Source organism: Neocloeon triangulifer, unplaced genomic scaffold (genome assembly GCF_031216515.1).
Source record: "Neocloeon triangulifer isolate White Clay Creek 2 clone unplaced genomic scaffold, ASM3121651v1 ptg000022l, whole genome shotgun sequence".
Lineage (NCBI taxonomy): Eukaryota > Metazoa > Arthropoda > Insecta > Ephemeroptera > Baetidae > Neocloeon > Neocloeon triangulifer.
The window spans coordinates 942,013-963,320 of NW_026775562.1; the positions used below are offsets into that span (position 1 = coordinate 942,013).

At 39.4% G+C, this 21,308-nt stretch overlaps 8 protein-coding genes across 9 annotated transcripts in view; 4 read left to right on the forward strand and 4 right to left on the reverse strand.

The window, feature by feature from the left end:
• LOC132204309 (tyrosine-protein phosphatase 99A) overlaps positions 1–4,561 on the forward strand; it is a 76,178-nt gene extending 71,617 nt beyond the window's left edge. The window contains exons 7-18 of the mRNA XM_059632754.1: positions 40–234; positions 297–577; positions 718–974; positions 1,350–1,630; positions 1,690–1,904; positions 2,005–2,130; positions 2,190–2,654; positions 2,712–2,883; positions 2,943–3,079; positions 3,138–3,409; positions 3,471–3,606; positions 3,815–4,561. Coding sequence (XP_059488737.1) covers positions 40–234; positions 297–577; positions 718–974; positions 1,350–1,630; positions 1,690–1,904; positions 2,005–2,130; positions 2,190–2,654; positions 2,712–2,883; positions 2,943–3,079; positions 3,138–3,409; positions 3,471–3,606; positions 3,815–4,090 — 2,813 coding nt within the window. The 3' untranslated portion in view covers positions 4,091–4,561. The remainder of the gene's footprint in view (positions 1–39; positions 235–296; positions 578–717; positions 975–1,349; positions 1,631–1,689; positions 1,905–2,004; positions 2,131–2,189; positions 2,655–2,711; positions 2,884–2,942; positions 3,080–3,137; positions 3,410–3,470; positions 3,607–3,814) is intronic.
• A 1,356-nt stretch (positions 4,562–5,917) lies between these two features.
• On the reverse strand, positions 5,918–7,776 carry LOC132204310 (leukocyte surface antigen CD53-like). Its single transcript, XM_059632755.1, has 7 exons — positions 7,568–7,776; positions 7,320–7,514; positions 7,077–7,262; positions 6,576–6,767; positions 6,450–6,520; positions 6,333–6,393; positions 5,918–6,283 (listed from the first exon to the last, which is right to left on the reverse strand). Exons 1-7 carry the CDS (start codon positions 7,622–7,624, stop codon positions 6,134–6,136), a joined length of 912 nt encoding a protein of 303 aa, XP_059488738.1. The 5' UTR covers positions 7,625–7,776; the 3' UTR covers positions 5,918–6,133.
• A 466-nt stretch (positions 7,777–8,242) lies between these two features.
• On the forward strand, positions 8,243–9,097 carry LOC132204240 (prefoldin subunit 1). The gene is made up of 4 exons (XM_059632613.1): positions 8,243–8,406; positions 8,518–8,640; positions 8,700–8,828; positions 8,887–9,097. Exons 1-4 carry the CDS (start codon positions 8,368–8,370, stop codon positions 8,977–8,979), a joined length of 384 nt encoding a protein of 127 aa, XP_059488596.1. The 5' UTR covers positions 8,243–8,367; the 3' UTR covers positions 8,980–9,097.
• LOC132204239 (vesicle transport protein SFT2A) lies at positions 8,990–10,284 on the reverse strand. The gene is made up of 5 exons (XM_059632612.1): positions 10,176–10,284; positions 9,949–10,027; positions 9,712–9,881; positions 9,534–9,651; positions 8,990–9,472 (listed from the first exon to the last, which is right to left on the reverse strand). The coding sequence occupies exons 2-5, from the start codon at positions 10,018–10,020 to the stop codon at positions 9,344–9,346; spliced, it is 489 nt and encodes a 162-aa protein (XP_059488595.1). The 5' UTR covers positions 10,021–10,027; positions 10,176–10,284; the 3' UTR covers positions 8,990–9,343.
• Positions 10,274–11,991, forward strand: LOC132204238 (ribonuclease P protein subunit p40-like). Its single transcript, XM_059632611.1, has 8 exons — positions 10,274–10,429; positions 10,501–10,639; positions 10,737–10,881; positions 10,938–11,105; positions 11,157–11,282; positions 11,334–11,517; positions 11,571–11,699; positions 11,758–11,991. The coding sequence occupies exons 2-8, from the start codon at positions 10,514–10,516 to the stop codon at positions 11,963–11,965; spliced, it is 1,086 nt and encodes a 361-aa protein (XP_059488594.1). The 5' UTR covers positions 10,274–10,429; positions 10,501–10,513; the 3' UTR covers positions 11,966–11,991.
• Positions 11,992–12,671: 680 nt separating this feature from the next.
• LOC132204189 (RNA-binding protein NOB1) lies at positions 12,672–15,921 on the reverse strand. Of its 2 annotated transcripts, XM_059632527.1 has the most exons (7): positions 15,744–15,921; positions 13,946–14,078; positions 13,687–13,889; positions 13,403–13,630; positions 13,113–13,349; positions 12,926–13,061; positions 12,672–12,871 (listed from the first exon to the last, which is right to left on the reverse strand). In XM_059632527.1, exons 1-7 carry the CDS (start codon positions 15,810–15,812, stop codon positions 12,747–12,749), a joined length of 1,131 nt encoding a protein of 376 aa, XP_059488510.1. In that variant the 5' UTR covers positions 15,813–15,921; the 3' UTR covers positions 12,672–12,746. The 2 variants fall into 2 exon arrangements, with proteins under 2 accessions (XP_059488510.1, XP_059488509.1); XM_059632526.1 differs by lacking the exons at positions 12,672–12,871; positions 12,926–13,061; positions 13,113–13,349; ... (1 more) ...; positions 13,687–13,889; positions 13,946–14,078 and adding an exon at positions 14,181–15,606 and having other exon boundaries at positions 15,744–15,886.
• Positions 15,922–16,438: 517 nt separating this feature from the next.
• Positions 16,439–21,208, reverse strand: LOC132204593 (mitochondrial carnitine/acylcarnitine carrier protein). Its single transcript, XM_059633208.1, has 6 exons — positions 20,856–21,208; positions 20,510–20,624; positions 20,253–20,449; positions 20,074–20,194; positions 16,916–17,098; positions 16,439–16,851 (listed from the first exon to the last, which is right to left on the reverse strand). Exons 1-6 carry the CDS (start codon positions 20,970–20,972, stop codon positions 16,664–16,666), a joined length of 921 nt encoding a protein of 306 aa, XP_059489191.1. The 5' UTR covers positions 20,973–21,208; the 3' UTR covers positions 16,439–16,663.
• LOC132204591 (insulin-like growth factor-binding protein complex acid labile subunit) lies at positions 17,291–20,036 on the forward strand. The gene is made up of 8 exons (XM_059633206.1): positions 17,291–17,374; positions 17,426–17,560; positions 17,615–17,737; positions 17,793–18,248; positions 18,302–18,678; positions 18,731–19,073; positions 19,131–19,455; positions 19,511–20,036. Exons 1-8 carry the CDS (start codon positions 17,339–17,341, stop codon positions 19,858–19,860), a joined length of 2,145 nt encoding a protein of 714 aa, XP_059489189.1. The 5' UTR covers positions 17,291–17,338; the 3' UTR covers positions 19,861–20,036.
• Positions 21,209–21,308: the final 100 nt, after the last annotated feature.

Genomic DNA, 21,308 nt, shown 5'->3' on the forward strand with positions numbered 1-21,308 from the left:
TTTTCAACAAACTTTTCATGAATTCAATTTTTGTTTCAGTTCCCTCAAGACCACTCAACCTGACGATAAACTATGTCTCGTCTCGGTCAGTGGGACTTTCTTGGGGCGCCCCTGAGATGAAAAATGGTCTCTTGCTTGGCTTCAGACTCTACTTTTTGCACAACAACTTCACCGACAGCATCACTTTTATTGCTATCACCACCCCTCTCACCACCTACAACCTCACAGGACTGAGTACGAACAAATCTAAACTCTTAGAAATATATTTTTAACATTTTTTGTAATTAACTTTTCAGCTCCGAACGGCGAGTACAAGATTTGGGTGAAGGCTTTTACGTACAAGAACGAAGGGGAGCCGTCGATTGCTGTAGAATGCAAGACGGACATCGCCGGTCCTGGTCCTCCGAAAATTGTGAATTTGACCTGCTTGAGTGAGGAGTCGCTGTTCATCCAGTGGATGCGCCCCGTCAAGTTTTACAAAAACATCGATTACTATTACCTGATGTTCCGCAGCGAGGACTCTTTCGAGTTCAGCGAAAATGTCTTTAATGCATCAGCCGACTTGCTGAAGCCCTCGGTATGCTTTTTGATTGATATTATCAGAATAAATTCGTTTTATTTAATTTTTTTACATTCATGAAAAAGTATATAGTAATAAGTTTTCGAGATAAAATATCCTTTTTATGGAATAAATACTAATTGATATTATCATTCTAGGCATATCTGACGAATCTGACAACCGACAAAATGTACGAAGTGAAAGTTCGTGGCGCCGTGCACAGCGAGCTGAACCGCTCCGAGATTCTCCAGGGCGAAGAGTCTCAGTCGAGGAAAATCCTTCTGAAGCCCAACTGCGACAAACTGCATCTCTTCCAGAAGCAAAAGCAGAACGACCTCAGTGCTGGGGTCATCGCCGGTTTTGCCTGCGCTGCTTTTTCCATGATCCTGGCCATAGTCGCCTTTGTCCTTTGGAGGTGTGTTTTTCTTTTTACGATTGTAAAAATAGATTGAAAGGAAGCAAATGCATCTTTAAATGCCATGCTGATTGTTTATTTTCTCAGCGTAGATTAAACATTTATGGGTTTTTAGGCCAAACAGCCGCATCACTAAACAAACAATAGCGCCATATAAGCCCTTTATCTCTCTCTATTTGCTGTAACAGCAGCCGTCCCGCTACAAAACAACTCCTACCCGTTAATCAGTTCTGCTAAATTTTTGCTATGGACACATATCATGAGCAAATTTTTTCAATTCCTTCACCCATTTCAGTAATATTAAGATTCTCTAATAGATTTATCACTAGTCTTTCTGTTCACTTTTATTAAATAACAAAGGTTTGATCTTTCTAGAAAATGCTTCCGGGACTCGTACAACTATTTGGACGACTTGCCTCCAATTGTGCAGACAGAGAAGGTGGACTGGGACATCACGAATGAGGATGGCATCAAAACCACCATCCCCATTCACCAGTTTACAAAACACGTCATGGAGCTACATGCAGATGGAGACATCGGCTTCAGCAAAGAGTACGAGGCCATCCAGGCCTTGGCGACAAAAGAGGAATTCCCCTCGGAATTTTCTCAGCACCCTGAAAACAAGCAGAAGAATCGATACCTCAACATCATTGCTTGTAAGATAAAAAAAAAAAAATCTGTTTGAAGTGAATTGTTAATAATTTTGATTCATCAGACGACCACAGTCGGGTTCGTTTGATGCCTGGAGTGGGCCAGAAGAAGCCCATGGACTACATCAATGCCAACTACATCGATGGTTTCCAGAAGAGTAGGGCTTACATTGGCACTCAGGGCCCTCTACCAACCACTTTTGATTGCTTCTGGAAGATGATTTGGGAGCAGCGAGTTGCCATCATAGTCATGATTACCAATCTGGTCGAAAGGGGACGGGTAATTATTTAATTTTTTACTATAATTTAATCAAATTAATGACATATTCATTATTTTAAAATATATAAATCTTTAATAATTTCATTCTATGTTTTTCCAGAGAAAATGTGACATGTACTGGCCCAAGGAAGGAATTGAAACCTACGGAGTCATCCAAGTCAAACTGATCAAGGAGGACATCATGGCCACCTACACTGTCAGAACGCTGCAAGTCAAGCACACAAAGGTAATCTGGCTTAAAATTAATCTTTATCCATGTAAGATTATTTACAATTTTTATTTTAGCTGAAGAAAAAGAAGGGCGTTGAAACGGAACGGACTGTCAAGCAGTACCACTACACGAATTGGCCAGACCACGGCACTCCAGACCACCCACTGCCAGTGCTGAGCTTTGTCAAGAAGAGCTCGGCCGCCAACCCGCTGGACGCTGGCCCCATTGTTGTCCACTGCAGTGCCGGAGTTGGTCGGACAGGAACGTACATTGTTCTGGACGCCATGCTGAAGCAAATTGCAGCCAAGTCAGAGGTCAACATCTACGGATTCCTGCGGTACATCCGCACCCAGCGCAACTTCCTAGTTCAGACTGAGGAGCAGTACATTTTCATTCACGACGCCCTGCTGGAGGCCATTGAGTTTGGAAACACCTGCATTGGGCACACCAACGTGCCCAACTACATCATCAACCTGCTCACTTCAGACGTCATGCATCCTGACAACACCCACAGGAAACTGCTTGATAGCCAATTTTCGGTAATAACTTAAACTTTTTTTTAAAATTGGAAATTTTATTGATTAACAAATTTACAGCTCTTGACGGGCTTTTCTCCTCAAGATTTCCATCTTACCTCAGCCACCAAGCAGTGCAATGAATACAAAAATCGTAGCACTGAACTCCTGCCTCTTGAAAACTCGAGGGTGCATCTAACCCCGAAACCTGCCGTCGACGGAAGTGACTACATCAATGCTTGTTGGATTCACGGTCAGTATATTTGTGCCTACTATTTCCAATTTCAGTACCTCATTTGATTTTGAAAACAGGATTCCACAAACTGAAAGAATTTATCATTACGCAACACCCCTTGGAGGCAACTGTGATGGACTTCTGGCAGATGGTCTGGGACCACAACGCCCAAACTATCGTCATGCTTTCCGACATTGACAACACAATAGACCAGGTGGATTATTAAACTAACCATTTCCAGTCATTTTAATTATCGAGAAAATCATTTTTAGCCATTTGTGCAATTCTGGCCGACGGCACAGGATGAATTGGAGAACGAAAACTTCAAGGTCAAGTTTGTGGACGAGATCGAGCACGCCGTCGGCACCTGCAACGAGTTGACTGTTCAGTCGCTGCATGATGACTACGAGTTGCGCATCAAGATGATCCGATTTGCAAACTGGCCACACAGCTGCAGCAGCATGACCACCGTCTTTGACTTGCTCAACCTTGTCCAAGAGTGGCACATAGACTGCCAAAACGGGCCTGTTGTCGTCATTGATAGGTAAAGTTTATCCAAAATTAAATAAATACATTTACTTAAAAATGAAATTTAATCATTTTAGATTTGGCGGAACAGAGGCAGCCACTTTTTGTTGTCTGACTTCTTTGACGAAGCAGCTGGAGTATGAGAGCAATGTCGACGTCTACATGTATGCAAAACTGTATCACAACAAACGTCCAGGAATTTGGAAATCTCAGGTATTTAAAAACGTTTCAGGTAGTTTCAGATAGAGATTTAATTTAATAAACTCTAAAAGCAATAATTTTAAATTGTAATGAAAACCTATCTAAATTTCCTTTTATGAGTTAAAAGTTTCATTTTTCCTTGCAATTCAATCAATGTATATTTTCAAAATGAAATCAATTTATTTGATAAATAACAGTAAAATATAATTCAAATTTTTAGGAGGACTATCTTTATTTGTACCAGTGCATTGAGAGCCTCTTGAAGTCGCGCGAAGGACTCCGCACACTGCCCCGAACGGGCATCTACTTGTCAGTGAACGGCCGCGCCAATGGCTACATTGCCAACGGCAACAGCCACGTGATGGCCGCCTCGCCAGCAGCCAGTCTGGTGGCCGTCGAGGAGGAGGACGAAGACGAGGAGGGCGTTTTGGCCGACGGCCGAGGCGTCCCCGAAGGTATGGAGGGCGTCCAGTTGGCAGCCGAAACGACTGCCTAACTCGAAAAAAGACTGCGCCACGCATTTGCTAGATTAATTCGCGCCGGTGGGGCCTGCCTATTAACTTTTTACTATCCCACTTTCTCATTACCTCTGCCACACTACACAGTATATTATATATATATTTTATGTGATATTTTCCCGATCCGGTTATTTTTCTCGGTGAAATGCACCAAGTTGATTCTACTTTTCATTCGAAAGGCACAGGCGTGGCTCCCGGGCGCGCTTTTGAGGGCATTTGAATGCATTCCGAGGCCTTCGAAGCGGCCTCCTCGACGGACAAGTACAACTACTAAAAATCATGCCCAATCTGCCCCGAAATTGCCAAAGATTATTTTTAAAAGCATAACTAACTAATTATTAATTTTTGTGATTTCTTGTTTGTAAGAAGCTGCCTGAAAATCAAAATTTGGTTTGTCACACAAGCATTTTTTTTCTAAAAGAAGTCTTGCATTTTTTTTTTTTTTTTTTTTTAAAGAAATTTTAAATCTTCCATTCAATGTGTGCAGCACAAACTCGTTTTAGTATTTGAGTTTTAACTTATGACCTTAACTTTTTATTGTTAACTATAATAATAATAACGATATATAAAAATTAGTTTTTAACCGCGTTTAGTCTTTAATAAACTGACTATTTCAAGGGATTCTCAGCGCCGCTGTGTTTGGTCACTTTTTTGCAATAATTATTACGATAAGTTGTAGCGATGTTCGGTCAAGTCCAGGAGAATCCCCCAATTCGATATCGCACATTCTTATATCAAATTAGTGTCGGTGTTCATTGGTGAGGGAGAATTGAAATATTCATTTGTCACAACAACTCCCTCTTTCTCTTTCTCTCTCACACGCAAAGTCAAACGGCTTAGAATTGTGGCAAATAATGTTAAACTGTAGCGGCTAAAAAAGATACGTGGAAAAAGATTATACTTGGTCTGATTTTCACAGACAGAAATTGTTCCCAATTTCAATTCTGTCTTCTGCTAGCAGCAGTCAAAATGGATGTCCAACAAAATATTTTCTGCGTGTATTCATATTGAAAATCATTCAGTGTTGAGCATACGAGAAAAAAAAACTAGCTGTTTTCGCAGTAGTTTTTTTTATTTTTGTTTGATCGATGGACGGTTTTCATTTCCTTTTTAATAAATGGAAATTTTTGCTTTGCTTTGAGGCTTTTTAATAGCAAAATCTGACAAATTATTCAACGTTCATCTCGGCAATGGATCTGAAAACTCATAAACCAAGAATTTTGGTACCATGCAAAACGTTGAAATAATATAAATGATAAAAGGATAAAAAAAAAATGAACCCAACACCTAGATGATTGCTCCTGCGTCGAATCTCCACGCACTGATCTAAAGTTTGAGAGAAAATTTAAAAAAGCACGTAGGACGGAAAACTTGAAAAACTTGGCGTGGAAATCGACGTCTTTTTATGGTCGTTTTTGTATCTCCCTTTTAGAGGTATTGTGTCACACTTTTTTGATAAAAAAAATCAATATAAAAACAAAGAAGCACCGCCGGGTCCATTTCAGAAGAAAAAAGTAAATACGCAGATTCATGAATTGAAAAGAGGTATTTTCTGTGGTTCTGATTCTGATTGACGCTACAAAGGAAAGTGTTTAAAAGAAAGGAAATCTGTTGCTATGTATTGTAATTATCTAGGGAGATTGATTGATTAAAGAATGATTATGATATATATTAATTTAATTTTTTTTTCATCGAAAAAAGACAAGTGCGTTTTGTTATTTTGAATGATTTCCATTATTATATTTGTACAGTTGGGAAAATCTAAGCAGCTATATGGTGTAGCGTATTTAAAAAAAAACCGCAGATCCAAGTTATTATTTATTGTTCAATGTAAAGCAGATTTGATGTAGACAAAACCTTGAATGTAAAAAATAACTACAAAAATGGAAGAATGATGATGCAGGTGATTAACATTATAAAATGAAAAATGATAGTCTATGAGAAATAAAAGGATGGAAATGTATAAACAAAATGCTTTTCATTTGCGAGGAGAGAGCCATGGTTGATTTTTTTCCGAAATATTATTTTGAATTGTTTCTTGCTGGGTCGACCTTCATCACCTCTGTCTCTTCACTGTTCCGGCTGAAGGAGCGCAAATATCGAGGCGATGGTTTTGGTGGCACCGGCGGTGGAGCTTTTTTTCTCGGAAGGGATGAAATCGTCGAGTTTGGCTATTACCAAAATTAACTCATAATTTATCTAGTTAATCTTAATTTATACGCGAGATTTAATTAGCGTTGAAGGCTTCAAAGGTACAACCTCAAGTTCAACGTCCGTGTTGCTGAAATATTCATAATTTTTAAAATTACGTAAAACTTCTAATGTAATAAAATTTACTTTTCCCTGTTTTTCTTCTTTTCGTTTCTCAAGGAACTGCTGAAACTGCAGCCAGCGTAAACTCCAATGAACTGAAGAAAATTAATATTTTAGGACTTATTTAATTTGCAAATTTTTTTAATTTACCAGACAAAGCGCAGCCACAGAAGCAACGATTGCAATTTGTGCAAGTTTGACTGCAGAAAATTCTGTGAGGGCCGATGCGCATCCCTGAGAGTAGGTTTTGGAACAAATGTGTTCCACAACGTCACAACAGCTCATTGGTAATGATCCTGATGACTTGTAGTCTGCAGCGCCGTTCAGACCGCAGCACTTCATCTAATTAATACAATATTACTTCCGTGATTAGTTTTATTGAAAATAAATATTGAAAAATCTTAAAATAGTAGTAAAAGGTGCAATGATTTCAATAAAAAGTAAAAAAATTTAAGCAGAAAAAATTAAGTTCAGCCAGTTCAGGATAATTTTGTAATTATCAATAAAATAAATTAATTTTTTTAATAGAATTAAAATTGAAGGATGTCAAAAATTGCATTCAGCCTAAGAAAAATTATATATAAACTTCCACAATTTAACTAAAAAGTTGCCCCAAAATTTGTCGTTATTAATTAAAAAATAAATACTTACAGAAGTTTGTAAAGCATCCCAGTAATGTTTAGTTTCAGGATCAGTCAAGCTTTTAGGATTTTCAATGAGAACAAAGTTGGCGATTTTACTAGACAGGTAGCCAGCCATGACTTGATGGCGCAAAATCAAAGTCCAGCACGCCAAGCCCAGGGCCAAAAGAGCACTGACGGCCACCATGAACCAGTACTAAATTAAAAAAAAAAATATTATTTTTGTATCTTAAAAATTATTTTTATATTTTACTATGATGGCCAGCGTGGACCTCTTGGTGGTGAACGCCCTGAAGCCTAGGAGGACGATGCATGGCAGCAGCAGAAGGGCGCCCAAGAGCAGCGCAATCGACGGCGCGGCCACAACGCCGACGTCCAAAAAATAGCCAAAAGTTAAAACTTCGATCAGCACCCACGCGGCAAAAACCGTCGCTCCCGCACTGACGAGCTAATTAAAAAAAAAAGAATTATATTTAAGGTGATGTAAATTTTTAATTATACCCCGAGAAATAGGTCATAAATGACAAAGCTCCACCGCACGCAAGTTGCCCCAGCCATGTCTCTATTCCGTTCTTGGTAAAATTGGCCAATATGTTGAGTTTTAGCCCGGAAGTGCCATTTTCCCGATGAGTGTGTTTCAGTGACTAGAGCTCACGCCTTAATGATCATCGTTATCGCATTCTATAAAAAATAGACCTGCTCGGTATATATTTCTTGCTTTTTTTTCATCACTAGCCTATACGCAAGCCATACACGTTGATAAGATAACACGCATCAAATAAGAACCTTTACATTCATTTTGTTTGGTTTAATTTCATCAAGCACAATCAAGCACTGTATCGCATTAAAAGGACCATGCATATATTTTTAAGGTATTTTATATGTAAAAAAAAGTTTAGTGTATTTTTAAAAGATTTATTGCTCACACCTCAATTTTTAAAAGTTTTTGTAATGTTGAGAAGCATTTTTATTTCATTTCTTGTCTTTAGTAATCTGATGAAGTTAATAAAATACAGTTCAAATAAAAAAAATGTATTTTAATTTTTGTTACATAGAAATATAAAATTATCACACTAATTGCGGTTCAAAACCTTATGTCAGAAAAGTACATCCCGCCAAATGGATTTAAAATTAGATCACGACCACGCCCCTTTCTTTCTCCTTTTTCAACTACGCCCACTTATTTTGTATCACTCGCCCAAATCGCCGCTTGTCAAATACTTTTCCTTAAATAATTACCAATTTTGATAGCAAATTGAGCCCGAATTTCAATTCCTTGGAATCTCTTAGTTGCTGCAATCATGGCTGGAAAAGCTGAAATTGATGTCGAGCTGAAAAAGGTACATTTTTCTTCCTTTCGAGAACAAATTAGGCGTATTGTGATTTCTGAAATTTTCCGCACGTGCTTTTTAATTCAATAATTTCTCATAATTGTACTGAAATTCTTGCAGGCATTTATTGCCCAGCAGCAGAGGGTTATCGAAACTCGGCAAAAACTGCGCCTATCTGATATGCAAATCGATGGAATGAAAATGGATATTCGTCGCAGCGAACTGACAGACAGAGAGATGGCCGTAATTATATGATTTAAATTTCTATTATTTTCAGTGTTTTAATGGATTTTTTTTTGTAGGCCTTGCCTGACGATACTGTCGTCTACGAAAGTGTGGGTCACGCTTTCTTCTTAGAATCTGTGGCCAAAGTCAGACAGAACATTGACGGAAAAGTAAAAGCCAGCCAGGAAAAAATCAAGAAGCTGGAAGTAAAATAACATAAATAATTTTTTTTTATCAAAATAACACCTTTCAATTTTTCTGCAGGCAAACAAAAATTATTTGGAGCGCACTTTGAAGGACGGAGAAAATAACTTGCGAGAAATGGTGCAGCAAAGGAAGGAAATGTCATCACATTAATTTATTTTCACCTACTTTTATTTAGAATCACATCTTTGTGAAAAACTTAATTCTAAAGTCCCAACAATTAAATGCTTAATTTATATTGAATAAATTACTGTGCAGTTTATTGAATGAGGTTTGCACATTTTAATTTATGTTTAAACGTTGTAAACGTTACAAGATATTTCATAATTATTCGCGATAGGAAGAAAAATAATGGAATTTTTAAATTTTAAGTCTTAAAATATTATAGAGGCCACTTTTGTTTCATTTCGATGCTTTGTAAAAATTGCAGTAGAAAAATATTGCTCTTACAAATTATTGTATAATTGACGCAAATTGAACACCTGAAGAAAATCAGAATTTTATAAGTGGAAGGATTTTACGCAAGGCAGGCGTTAATTGTCTTCTTGACAGCATCTCTTGCGTACGGAATGTACGAAAGCGAGTACCAAGTCATGGCCAAGAACTGCAGAATGACAAAAAGCAGAGACAGACCTGCCTTTTTAAGCTGAAAAATTAATTAACGTTTTTAAATAACTGATTCCTATTATTTCTTTAGAAATTCTTACCACAAGAGCAGCCACAAGGGTGAGAATGAGGCAGGTGATCATCAGAATTGTTGCAATTGCCCTTGTCGGCGCAAACATCTTTTTAATTTGGTTAAATGGACCCATCAGGAAGCATGTACTGATGAATCACAAATTTTCCAATTAATTATTTTTCTGGTTTGAAAAAATTTCAACAAACCTGGCCAAGGAAATGATGTTTCCTAGCGAGTAGAAGACGGCGAAAAGGGCGAATCCTTTATGAAAGAACAGAGTTATGGTGCCAAAGATGGAAAGGATAATTCCAAGCGCAAAGCAAATTACAAATCCCTTGATTCTAGTCGACCAGCTTAGAGTGGAGGAGTCTATTACCTGAAAATAATTGAATCGTATTAAAAAGTTAATTTGATTTTAAATTTAATTAATTAAAAAAATCAACCTGTGTAATAATATTTGACTCCTCGTCGGGAGACGTGTCATCTCCACTCAGGGCCTTTCTTAGTTTCTCCATGGAACCTCTGTGTAAAAAAATAAAAAATAATATAATTTCAAAATTTTTGTGGATACTTCCGCATTGCTTGCGTTCATGTTTTGCATTAATTTTTTATTGATATTTTACCAAACTGTCAGTATATTCTTAGATATAAAAGGGAAGTAACAACTCACCAAAATTGCTCAAACGAGGCGAAAAAAAAAGAAAATGAGGAAAAAGAAAATCAGCAATTTTTCGGTTCAAGTCTCAAAATTCGTAATGTTGTCAGTTGAGGGGGCGTGGCCGTGTCACATGAGTCTACATGAGATGCAAATCAAAACAAATCTCTGCGCAGAGAACTGACATTTTCAAAACAAATCAAAATTTACCAACAAAAAGTAAAAGAACCTCCTCTGGAATCATACGCAATTTTCCTTAAATTATTCCGGTACGTTTAGAAAAGTTTCGTCGAGTTTAAAATCATATTTTCCTCTCAATTTTCTGAATTTTCCCGTTTAGATTTGCCAGAGACATGCTCGCCCCAGAAGTGTGGAATTTTAAACCACCCTCAGTTGCCCTTCAGGTTGAGAAGGGCAGCCTGAAAAATGCCAGGGAGTGCGTCGAATTTTGCGTTTCCAACCACTACTTCAACCATTCTGTAAAGAATTATTTGTCTTGTTTAATTTAATATATTATTTTTATTTTCATGAGATATAAGTAATTTTGCAAAAAATATTAATTATTCTGCTTTTCAGGTGTCCCTGATTTTACCCTCTGACTGCAAACTTCCTATCAGTTTATCAAATGGGCCAGGCAAGGAATCCGAATACTACAAAATTAGAGATCTGCCTGTGCTAGAGCTTATCAGCCCAAATTTTATAAGAAATTTTGTCAAACAAGGTTTTCGTTTTGAAAGATATTTCTTTTGTTGATATTTTTAATTTTGGTCATTTTAGGCAATTCGTCAGCCTTGAGTATTGGTACAAACATAGATTCGGACACTTGTGTTTGCCTCACTCCGACTGGGATGCTCGTTTTGTCTTTAGAAAGGGTTGCCTTTGAGAGACTCGGACTTGAAGGAAAACCTTCCTTCTTTTGCAGAATGAAGCCTCCTTCCAGATATGGTATTTTTTTGTTATAAATTCAACAATTAAAAGTAAAAGTAATAAATTTAGTGGTCAAAATCGATTTGACTGAGACTTGCTTCAAACCAAATAAGAAAAACTACGAAAGGGTTGTGCGATGCTTGATGCACAATTTGAAGATAAGGACTGATATGATATTATCTTGGGACCCTCCTGGTATGAGTTAATTTTCTTGGATAATTTACAAATATTTAATTTTTCCCGAAGATTCCAGTGTATGTCCGTCGTCAGTAGCTTCTTACTTCAGTAGCTTAGGCTATGAAGTTTCGACGGGTAGGAAAGAGATTTCAACCAAAAAACTGATGGAGGTGCAAATACCTAAATCGATCATGGAAATTGACACAGAAGAGGCTCTTGAGTGGCTTGGAGCAATTTCCGTCGGAGTCGATACGTAATTATCTTAAAATCTTTCTGGGTTTTTATTTTCATTCTTTGCTTTTAAAGGAATGAGTGGTGTGATTTATCTACTGGACTTTTTGCTGAAGAGGATTTCAACAATTTGCCTGCTCAATTTCACCAGTGGACAGGATTTTACACCTCCAGGCAAATTACCTCGTTCTTAGAAGAATTAATGTATACATTATTATAATTCAAATTTTGATTATTTTCTAATTAACTTTGATATTTGTAGGTCTTATTTTAGAAGCCAGAAAGACATTCCCTGGATATCACTCAGCGTCCAAGGCTTTGAGGACAGTGCTGTGCACTGGAAACTGGACGAGAACTATTTTCACCAATCAGCAGAAAATTCTTATTCCATCTTGCTGGACCACAATGGCAAATATGTGTTGTGGAAAACACTGGGTGCCAATAGAAAATTCAAAACAAAGTCTAAATAAATTTGTTTAAAAATTTTATTACAGAGATAAAATTTATTATTTTTATTTGTTTCCAACATGTATTTACCCACAATGCCAGTTTTATCTAAGCCTTGTCTAGGTGGTTATATTTTCCGCTTTTTGGTTGATCGTCTAGATCTAGACCTCGGCATATTAATTCTTTTTCTCCGGGATTAATATGAGGATGCACTTTCATATGTGTTTAAAACATACCTGTAGTGGTTTTGCTGATATTATTATAATTGGGTTGGATATACAAGTAACTCTAGGCGGCGGCAACTCTAGGCTCTAGGTTCAGAAACAGAAAACGGTGAGCAAAGTTCGTAAACAGTTACTCTCCGGTGGCGAGTTCTCGTCTAGAAATGTCTTTCTTTCTCCATCCCTCCTGACCTGCTTCCACCTATATAAACTACATGGAGGAGAAAGGAGGATGGCAATCCTTAACGCGCCTTAAATTTGATAGAATACAAGATATGAAGTAGGGAAGGAGTCAGGTACCAGTTCCCCCCCCCCCCCCGCATTTGAAGATATAATTGTTGCACAATATATTAATTATACATGTATGTGGACTGGATTTTACATCCCTAAGAAAATTACCTCAACCTTAAAAAGAATGAATAGTTGCAATCTGGTTGCAATTAAAATTTTAAATCATTTAAAGTGACAAACATGTGTTGTGGAAAAAACTGGGTGCCTACAGTAAATTCTAAACAAAGTCAAATTAAATTTGTCGATTTATATTATAATATAAAGTATAATGTATAATACAAAACGAATGTGATTATTTATGTTTCCGAGATTTTCCCACAATGCCAGTTTTATCTAAGCCTCTTTTACTCCAGCTTGAGTTGATTCCGAGCATGGCTGCTCTCGAGCTTGTATCCCTCACAGCAAACGGACTCATGCCTAATGTTTTCCTTTTTATTAAAACTGTTAAAATTTTAATTTAAAACTTCTGACCAGCAATATAATCAGGGTCCATAGGATTGTTTTTGGCTCGGGCTAGTCGAGTTGCCCTTTGTTGGGGGACAGGCTGGTCCTCGCATCTGATCTGGTTTTTAGCATGTTTGCCTCCCTTCGGCGTAGGCAAATTTTGCTGTGAATAAAACATAAAATTTTCATCGGTTTAAAGTGTCGTGATAAAAACCTGTTTGCCTCTCGCAGTTAAAGGCCTTTTTGAAAAGTGCATCTCGAGGCTTCCATCTTCGTTTAGTGTCACAGCTACTCGCTTCAGGGTTTTGTTTCCGCACTTAGGGCAGAACACTTTGGTCATGATGGTGGTTGTTTTGAAGCAAGCGTAGCACCTCAGGATGTACGTCCTCACATCTTTGATTAGCTTTGCGTCAGCAGAAACCACCGTCAACCCCATTTGCCGAAGAACGTTCTACATTATTTGTATGGATAAAAACAAAAAAAGATTCTTATTTGATTAATTACCTGCATTGCAAAATCAGAGGTGACACATGCAACAGTTGGTACATCATCCTTAATTTCAACCTCGCCCAACTTTTCCTGAGCCTCTTTCAAATTATTAGGAGTGATCCAACTGTCCTCGTCATCACTTTCCTCTTCCTCGTCGTCTTCTACATCACTATATTCATCCTCATCGACCTCATCACCCTCATGCTCCTCCACCTCACCTTCTTCTTCCTCCTCAGCATTTTTCTTTAATTATTATATCATATTAATACAATTCTTTATTTAAAATTATTTAAATTTACCTTCTTAGTTGGCATATGGAAACCAGCTATTTGAGTTTCGTCTCTGTGGCTGCCGCAAGTGCTCTTTTTAACAATTGTGGGTTCAGCCTTCAGATGATCCGTTCCCACAAGTTGCTTTTCAAACTCATACGCTAGAGCGAGAACTCTGATGTCCGTGGCCGACAAACTTGGATAATCTCCAGTCTTCTTAGAGAACTCGGTCACTAATTTAAATAATTATTATTCGTTTTGAGCTACAAGATTATTTTTAATTTTCTACCATGGGCGATGCTTTCAGGGAACGGCTCCTTCACTTTTACTCGGTATGGGAGGAATTCCAAGTCCTGCAGTTGGGACTTGTGTGTGACTTCATCCACTACATTCTGGACTGTGTAAAAATTCTCCGCCAAATCCTAAAATATTTAGAAATTTTTAAAATTATGCTAAAAAAAAAATACAAACGACACCTTGCTCTGTTTGCAAATTTGGAAGTAGAAAAATTCAGAAAAAAATACATCGTTATTATCAATTCAACTGAAAGACTTTATTTCAAAATAGGAATGTAAGGCACTTGAATATTACTTTTTAATTAGATCCTAAATTACATAATAGTGGAATAAATGCAAAAAGAATATCAGTTTTCAACATTGTTCGTTCACATCAACTTGTTCTGCTGCTTAATTGCAGTGATGTCGAGAATCTTGTCCGTCGAGGAGCCCTGCCTACTTTTCTGCTGTCCGAAAACCTCCTCGTGCTCTTCCTCAATCTTTTCCTCCTGTCCAACAGCTCCAGTCCTCAATTTCTCCAAAAACTGCTTGGTGGACATGGACAGGTTGTTGTAATAAGTCATGCACGGCTGCTTTGACAGCCCCTCAGGTGGAATCTCAGGACTACTCAGGTGTTTTAGGGCCAGCTGGTTCATGTGGGCGCTGATGTCGGACACCCGTTGGCTCGGCTCAGGGACGGGCTGCACTCGAGGAAGGTAGCACGTGTCAAACATGACCATGTTTTTTCTAGTGGCTCCGGCTTGGTTCACGGTTGTCTCCTGAACGGAAACCTTCAGGTCCCTCTGAGGGAAGAACCCTTGCATGGCCTTCAGGGCGTTGTTGTAAAAATCTTCAGAGTTCTCCTCGGTTTGCGGTTGGAAGGGCTGAGGAGAGTTGACGTAAAAGGGTGGCATTTGTTGAACTTCTGAAGGTTTGCCGATAGACGACTCGTCCGTCTGGGTCGACCGCTCGAACTGGACCTTTTTGTTGTTCAGGTTCTCCAGGAGTCGAAGACAGGCCGCCGTCTGCTCGGCCAGGGCGTCCATCTTGACCTGCTGAAGGGAGTTCTGCTGACTCTCAAGGTGTCCGACTCGGTCTCGCAAACACCGATTCTCCTCCTCCAACTCCTTCACCCGCTGTTCCAGCAGTTTTTTCTCAACGTTCAGCATCAGGTTGGCGGCGTAGTCGACTTGCACCGGTCCCTGCTTCCGAGGGCCATCTTCGTTGACGGCCGGTGAAGTCACCAGTGGCGAATGCTGAAAGCTCGGAGGGCTTCTGCAGTTCGGGAAGGGCTCAACTGCCTGGACATCAAAGGCGTGTAATTTAGAAGAAGCATCTTGGACACCATTCAGAACTGGAGGGTTGGTTCGTGGGGGAAGAGCTGGTCTTTGGTGACTTCCGGACGGTGTCCCAAAACCTGTAGGAGACGAAATTCGAAATTGAGGCTCTTGGATGCGAGTTACGGGAGGCGTTGTCGGTTGACCCTGATGGACGTTCGAGGCCGAGGGACTTTGCTGCACGCCCTGCCGAGGTTGGAGTGGTCGGTAGTTTTGGTCTAGCAGGAGCGACACCTCAGGTACAGTGGGCGTCACAGGCAGACTCGAAAGGTTAAATTGCGTCGGAGGTTTCCTCCGCGGAGTGGATGGGGCGTCGTCGAGATTCATTCTCAGAGCATCTAAAAGTGAAGAGACTTCAGGACCTGATTAAGCTCTAATGATCAAAGAAGAAATAATGTGCGAAAAAAATGCAAGCAGAGACTGAGCAAGGTGTCATGTTTTTGTTTTGCAGAGAGAAGTCAAGATTATATGTTACCTGCAGAGGAGCGTTTCTGATGAATGCGCTTGTGTCAATTACAATGGTATCGATTTTCTTTTGCATCATGGTGAGTTTAAAGACAATTTTAAGTGGAAAATTTAGTTTTCAGCACGAAAATTCAACGACCACATGGCATCAGTCGGTCGATCAGTAAACAAACGCATACGCATTACGCAACGCAAACATATGAGCCAATGAGAACCTTGCAAGTTTGTGCGCATGATCGCTAATGAGTTTTAGATCGTTTTGAAAGAAAAGAGCGCGATTTTGAGAATTTTGGCCAATTTTAAATTGCATAATAATATTGTGAATATTGTATTAATTTTATTCTATGTTATTGATTGCAGTTGATTGTTAATTTTGCTTTTTTTTTAATTTAAAGTTCTTTAAAGAAAGACGAGCAACTATTATTTTTTTTCCATGCAAACTTTTGAATGTTTTGTTTATAAAACATTTACATTAAGTTATGATTACAAAATAAAACTGAAGGAAATGAGATAATTCAAAATAAATTTTATATTTATTGTAACTATAAGCAAGAAAGAGCACCACAAAGATCGTTACAAAAAGCTTTCTTTTTTAAAATTAAATTCTTATGTTTTTTTAAGAGAAGAGAGCTTTTTATTAACTGTGTGCATTTTGATGGCAATAAATCTTGAATTAACCGACTTTCATAATAAAGCACAGCAATGTACATAAAAACAACAAAGAATTTATTTCGTGGCCCTAAAAGGTCATTATCGCTGGCGTTTTGTGATCATGATCAGTCTTGCAAAGGCTATACAAAATTTAACGTCTAGTACAGGCCGATCCCTAATGTTTTACAAAAACTTTGCTTATAAACAAAACCAAAATATATAATATTTATCAATCCAAATAATTTGTGGCAAAATAATAATTATACAGCAAGTGACTCTTCACAAATTAGGTGCCGCATAATTGAGGAACTTCATGCAGGCTTCGAAGCCCATGAAGCAGGCAGCATTGGCAGGGAAGGCCCTGAGCATGACGGGAGTGCAGCCTCGGTAAAGGGCTGAAAGACCCTCTTCTCGCATCAGCTTGGCAAACACGTCTCTCACACCCCTGGGATATGTTCCTTCCGGAGCTTAAATTTTATTTGCAAAACAAATTAAAATTTTCAAAAATTATAAATTTCAATTAGATTTTACCCGTTTGCAAGCGGCTCTTGAGCACGTCAGCTGGGATCGCAACCAACCAGTTGAAAATTCCGGCCATGCCGCCGGCAAATATGGTCCTCATCAGGCCGATTTTGCCTGGCTCCTGTCCCTCAGGGGTGAGAACTCTCTGCAGCCACTCGTAGGTCATGAAATACATTCCACTTGCTGGCACATCTGAAATCAAACAAAAACATTTTTAATTTAATAGTGCATACAATTTTTCTTTATAAAATTAATTTTGAAATAAATTTGGATTTTATTTATTAATTAGCTGGGATGGGGAAGTCTCGTGATGCAGTGATGGGAAGACGGATACACGAGAGCAGCGTCGGGGGTGTGATAAGGACAATCTAGCTTCCTGTCCTGTGTGCACCCACTCAAATTGCCCCTCATCATTTGAAGACGTCAATCGAAATGTTGAGGACGCTGATTTTCCTGCTCATTTTTAGGGTGAGTTTTTTTTTATTACAAATTTTCCTTTGATTGGGAAATTTTTCGCAGGCGACCAATGCGGGATGGGGCAAAAACGTGTGCCCATCGTCTTGCAACTGCCAAATGAGCGAACTCAGGGACGACCTGCTCGCCACCTCGTGGAACCCCGACCAAGACACTGCCAAGGTGGTGCACCCGAATGAGGTACAATTTCATTGCAAATAATATAAAATAATCGTTATAAAAAAACTTAAACAGGCGATCCATTTATCTGACCAAAAGAGTATTAACTTCCATGATGTCTTGAAAACGGCTGTTTGCGTGTACCGATCTGACGTGGGAATTGACGAGTGGATGCACCAACTTCCATCCGATATTGAAGTACAAATTTCATTTATAATTTTATGATTGTGCTAAAATAAATTTGGATTTAAAGGCTCTGACTATTATGCAAGCACCTGGAGGTGAAAAAATGGTTTTTGAGGAGAAACACTTCCAACCCTTCGCCTTCCTGACCTTGCTGGACATTCAGGGCGCGGTCAACGCGACCCAGATTGTCCTCAAAAGCAACAGTCTCCGTCCTCTGCGCAGCCTCCAATTCCTCTCCCTCAGAAATATCAGGTTTCAGGGCCAACCTGAGACGGCACCGACACACCATCCGACGTACTCGCTGCAAGACTTGCCCGCCGACATCACCCAGTGGAAAAACCAGCAGCCAGCGGAGCCGCCGCACGAGATTGTCTTTCTGACAGAGGTCGATCCTTTGCCCTACCCTGTGTACAAAGCGGCCGTCGAGTACGCCGACATGTCGATTTTCAATGGGCTCGAGAGACTCAGGGTGCTCAGGGTGGACAGTTGCGGCATCAAGGAGATCAAGTGGCAGATGTTCCAGGTAAAAAAATAATTAATCGAGAAAAAAATTATAAAAACTTTTAAAAATTTTAGGGTCTGCGCAGTCTGGAATGGTTATCCCTAGAAAGAAACGAGATGATGTTTATCCCTGACTTTGCATTCTATGGCGCACCACACCTGAAACACCTCTCGCTGGCCCACAACCGCATCCTCTCGATGCACTTCACCAATCTCGCAGGTCTTCTCGAGCTCGAAAGACTCGACCTTTCCTACAACAACCTGCCGCACTTGTCGGAACTCTCGCTACCACCCTTTCCTCAACTCTTGGAGGTCGATTTCCGCAGCAACCCTATCGAGGCCGTTTACAAATCCACCTTTGAAGTAATTAACCGCACCGAGTCACTCTACCTGGGAGGAGAAACGCCGCTGAGTCTTCAGGAAAGTGGTCTTTCAGGACTGGATTCGCTTAGGTTAAATTTAAAACATAATAAATTAATGCCGAAACTATAAAAATAATTGCAGGTCTCTTGTTATCACAAATGCTAAAGCTGAGGTTTTGGATTTGTCAACCCTGAAGGGAGCGCGTAGGTTGAGGAAATTGCGGATTCAGGGTCAAATCGATGAAATCGCCTACGATGCCTTCTCAGCGGCTACAAAGTTGGAGCAGCTGGTGCTCAAAGATTGCAAAATCAAAACCATCTCCATGGACGCTTTTTACGGTTTATTTGGCCTCTCGGTGCTGGATCTCTCGGACAACCAACTGACCTCCCTTCCACCCAAAATTTTTGATCAGTTGACGTCGCTGAAAGAGCTCCAGCTTCAGAATAATCAATTCACAACACTCCCTGAAGACATTTTCATAAAAGTTTTCTGAAATTTTAACAAATTGGTCAAATTTTTAAAAATTTTCAAATAATTGCAGCTTTCGGCAAAAATGATTCGTCTCGATGGGAATCCCTGGCACTGCACCTGTGAAATGCGAGAGTGGCGGCCGATGTCTGTCAACAAAGTCAAAATGCAGGTTGACCGGACGATTCAGGTTTCCGACGCAAAGGGAGCGCCGGAAGTGACAGTGCAAGGCACTCAGTATCGCTTTGAGAAAAAAGTGGCTCCCAAATGCAAAACGCCAGAAAAGTATGAGAACTGGAGCGTTTTCCACGTGTTACGAAAAGAGCTCAGATGCACTTTGAGTGACATTAAAAAGGAGATTATTGAGAAGAGGAGATTTGTAGTCAAAAAAGGCTACTGTAAGTATTTCGGTGATACAAATGCACACCTCTTAATTCAAATTGTAATTTCCAGGGGTGAAGAAAAATCAAGTTGAGGGACTTGTTTCCGAAACTTCAAAGGCAGAAATTTCAAAACTGGATAAAGTTACTGTTGCGTCGACAACTGCCAGGTCTGTGGAAACAACCAAGCTCAAGGAAATCAGCAATAAAATTAGTAATGAGCTGCCGGAGGAGCAAGTTGCCAAGATTGATGCAGAGCCTGAAAATGAACTGTCACCAATACCAAAAGAGGACAATAATCTTATGGCTATTCTGCACGACGGAAAAATGGTTAAAATTTCCAAGAAGGCACACAAATTGGAGATGGAACGCAAACGGCAAGAGAAGCTGAAACGACTGGCACAATTGGAGAATTCTCATTAATAAACAGGGACTGGAAATATTCAACATTGGAGACTAATATAAACAACAAATTTAGAATTTTCAATTAGACATATGACCACCAGTGAAAATTGGTTAAAATCAAAATTTTGTTTGAAATAAATGAGTAGAAAGATTAACTTTTATGAAATTTAGGGCTTAAAAATAAACTGAAAATTTTAAAAACGTTTAAAATTTTAGTGAATTTTTTTTTACCTCTCAAAAGTGTGGCCATGGTGCCTTTGTAGATGCTACGAATTCCTCCCTCCCTGTACAACTGCTTGGCACAGTCCACAGGACCGTTGTACTTTTGCGGGGCAGTTCCGCCCTGCTGGATCTAAAATTTCAACAACAAAAATCGTGTATTTTTCTCAAAAAAATTATGCAGAACATACCTGGAGAAGGCACTTGATTCTCTCGCCTGGAGCCATAATGGAGGTGGTGAAAATTCCTGAAAAGGCTCCAGCGTAGAACAACTGGGCCTGCGTCAGTTGCTCGTCTGGCGAGTTCTGCTGCAGTCTTTTGCCAACTCCGAAACCGAAGAAGCTCAAGGCAAAAATTGGGGCAACACCGGTAATGGGGGCAGCCATACCTAAAAAATTCATATTTATCATTATTCGCTTGCGTGACTAAACAAAAAAGTTAAGAGTACCCTTGTAAAGGCCTTTGAATCCTTCACGCTGGACGGTCTTTTTTGCGCAGTCGAGGGTTCCTGCATAAAGAGGGGCCTCACCAGGCTTCGGCCTTGGCATTGTCTGAAGACGGACCTGAAATAAAATAAAGCAAGAAGTAATTTTAAAAATTTGGCAAATAAAAAAGGAAAGCAATAATATTAAAATATAAATCAACTTTTATAAATTAAAAACAGAGTATATTTTAAAATTTATTACAAAACTATTGTAACCTAGTTATTAATTAAATTTAAAGGTCATGAGTCATTTTCTCGAGTGACACATTTTTTATGTAAGGTTCAGTGATGCAACCAATTCTTAGCTCACTTTGATTGTGTCCAGCGGGTGTCCAGCGACCACGGTGCAAATACCGCCGAAGCCTCCCGACAGGAAGTACTTGACAGGGCTGGTGGCCGGAGCCGCTGTCTTCTTTTCCTCCGACATGCTTTTCTGCTTGTGGGCCTGATCTAATTATGAATTTAAAACAGAAAGGGAAACGGAAATTCGGCGAGAAGAGCAAAGAGCTCGTTCTTTATCTTATCGTTCGGCGTCGGAATCAAAGTCTGGCTTATGATCTCAATGAGCGGCCAAAAATATATGAATTAATCAATCAATTGGCACACATCCATCCGAAAGAAACACGGGCCGAATTATTTCAAAACATATGATTTGGTCTCGGTGAGCAAAGAAAGGGTTGAACGCCCCCTTTTGAGAATTCCGCATCGATTGGCGGCCCAAACTCGCCCACTTTGCGCAAAAATCAATGCGTCCCGCCTTTGC

What these genes read in the sequence shown, in the direction of transcription:
- LOC132204310 (XM_059632755.1), bottom strand. Translation starts at nt 7,624, where the DNA reads ATGGCTGGGGCAACTTGCGTGCGGTGGAGCTTTGTCATTTATGACCTA. An exon ending in GGGATGCTTTACAAACTTCT is followed by an intron (nt 6,768 to 7,076) that starts GTAAGTATTTAT and finishes TGTATTAATTAG; the next exon opens with ATGAAGTGCTGCGGTCTGAA. An exon ending in CAACGCTAATTAAATCTCGC is followed by an intron (nt 6,284 to 6,332) that starts GTATAAATTAAG and finishes TTTTGGTAATAG; the next exon opens with CCAAACTCGACGATTTCATC.
- LOC132204240 (XM_059632613.1), top strand. Translation starts at nt 8,368, where the DNA reads ATGGCTGGAAAAGCTGAAATTGATGTCGAGCTGAAAAAG. An exon ending in TGACAGACAGAGAGATGGCC is followed by an intron (nt 8,641 to 8,699) that starts GTAATTATATGA and finishes TTTTTTTTGTAG; the next exon opens with GCCTTGCCTGACGATACTGT. An exon ending in AAAAAATCAAGAAGCTGGAA is followed by an intron (nt 8,829 to 8,886) that starts GTAAAATAACAT and finishes ATTTTTCTGCAG; the next exon opens with GCAAACAAAAATTATTTGGA.
- LOC132204239 (XM_059632612.1), bottom strand. Translation starts at nt 10,020, where the DNA reads ATGGAGAAACTAAGAAAGGCCCTGAGTGGAGATGACACGTCTCCCGAC. An exon ending in AGTCAAATATTATTACACAG is followed by an intron (nt 9,882 to 9,948) that starts GTTGATTTTTTT and finishes AATTATTTTCAG; the next exon opens with GTAATAGACTCCTCCACTCT. An exon ending in AACATCATTTCCTTGGCCAG is followed by an intron (nt 9,652 to 9,711) that starts GTTTGTTGAAAT and finishes GTGATTCATCAG; the next exon opens with TACATGCTTCCTGATGGGTC.
- LOC132204238 (XM_059632611.1), top strand. Translation starts at nt 10,514, where the DNA reads ATGCTCGCCCCAGAAGTGTGGAATTTTAAACCACCCTCAGTTGCCCTT. An exon ending in AAGAAATTTTGTCAAACAAG is followed by an intron (nt 10,882 to 10,937) that starts GTTTTCGTTTTG and finishes TGGTCATTTTAG; the next exon opens with GCAATTCGTCAGCCTTGAGT. An exon ending in ATTATCTTGGGACCCTCCTG is followed by an intron (nt 11,283 to 11,333) that starts GTATGAGTTAAT and finishes TTTTTCCCGAAG; the next exon opens with ATTCCAGTGTATGTCCGTCG.
- LOC132204189 (XM_059632526.1), bottom strand. Translation starts at nt 15,595, where the DNA reads ATGAATCTCGACGACGCCCCATCCACTCCGCGGAGGAAACCTCCGACG.
- LOC132204591 (XM_059633206.1), top strand. Translation starts at nt 17,339, where the DNA reads ATGTTGAGGACGCTGATTTTCCTGCTCATTTTTAGG. An exon ending in AGGTGGTGCACCCGAATGAG is followed by an intron (nt 17,561 to 17,614) that starts GTACAATTTCAT and finishes AAACTTAAACAG; the next exon opens with GCGATCCATTTATCTGACCA. An exon ending in TCAAGTGGCAGATGTTCCAG is followed by an intron (nt 18,249 to 18,301) that starts GTAAAAAAATAA and finishes TAAAAATTTTAG; the next exon opens with GGTCTGCGCAGTCTGGAATG.
- LOC132204593 (XM_059633208.1), bottom strand. Translation starts at nt 20,972, where the DNA reads ATGTCGGAGGAAAAGAAGACAGCGGCTCCGGCCACCAGCCCTGTCAAG. An exon ending in ACCCGCTGGACACAATCAAA is followed by an intron (nt 20,625 to 20,855) that starts GTGAGCTAAGAA and finishes ATTTTATTTCAG; the next exon opens with GTCCGTCTTCAGACAATGCC. An exon ending in CAAGAGCCGCTTGCAAACGG is followed by an intron (nt 16,852 to 16,915) that starts GTAAAATCTAAT and finishes ATAAAATTTAAG; the next exon opens with CTCCGGAAGGAACATATCCC.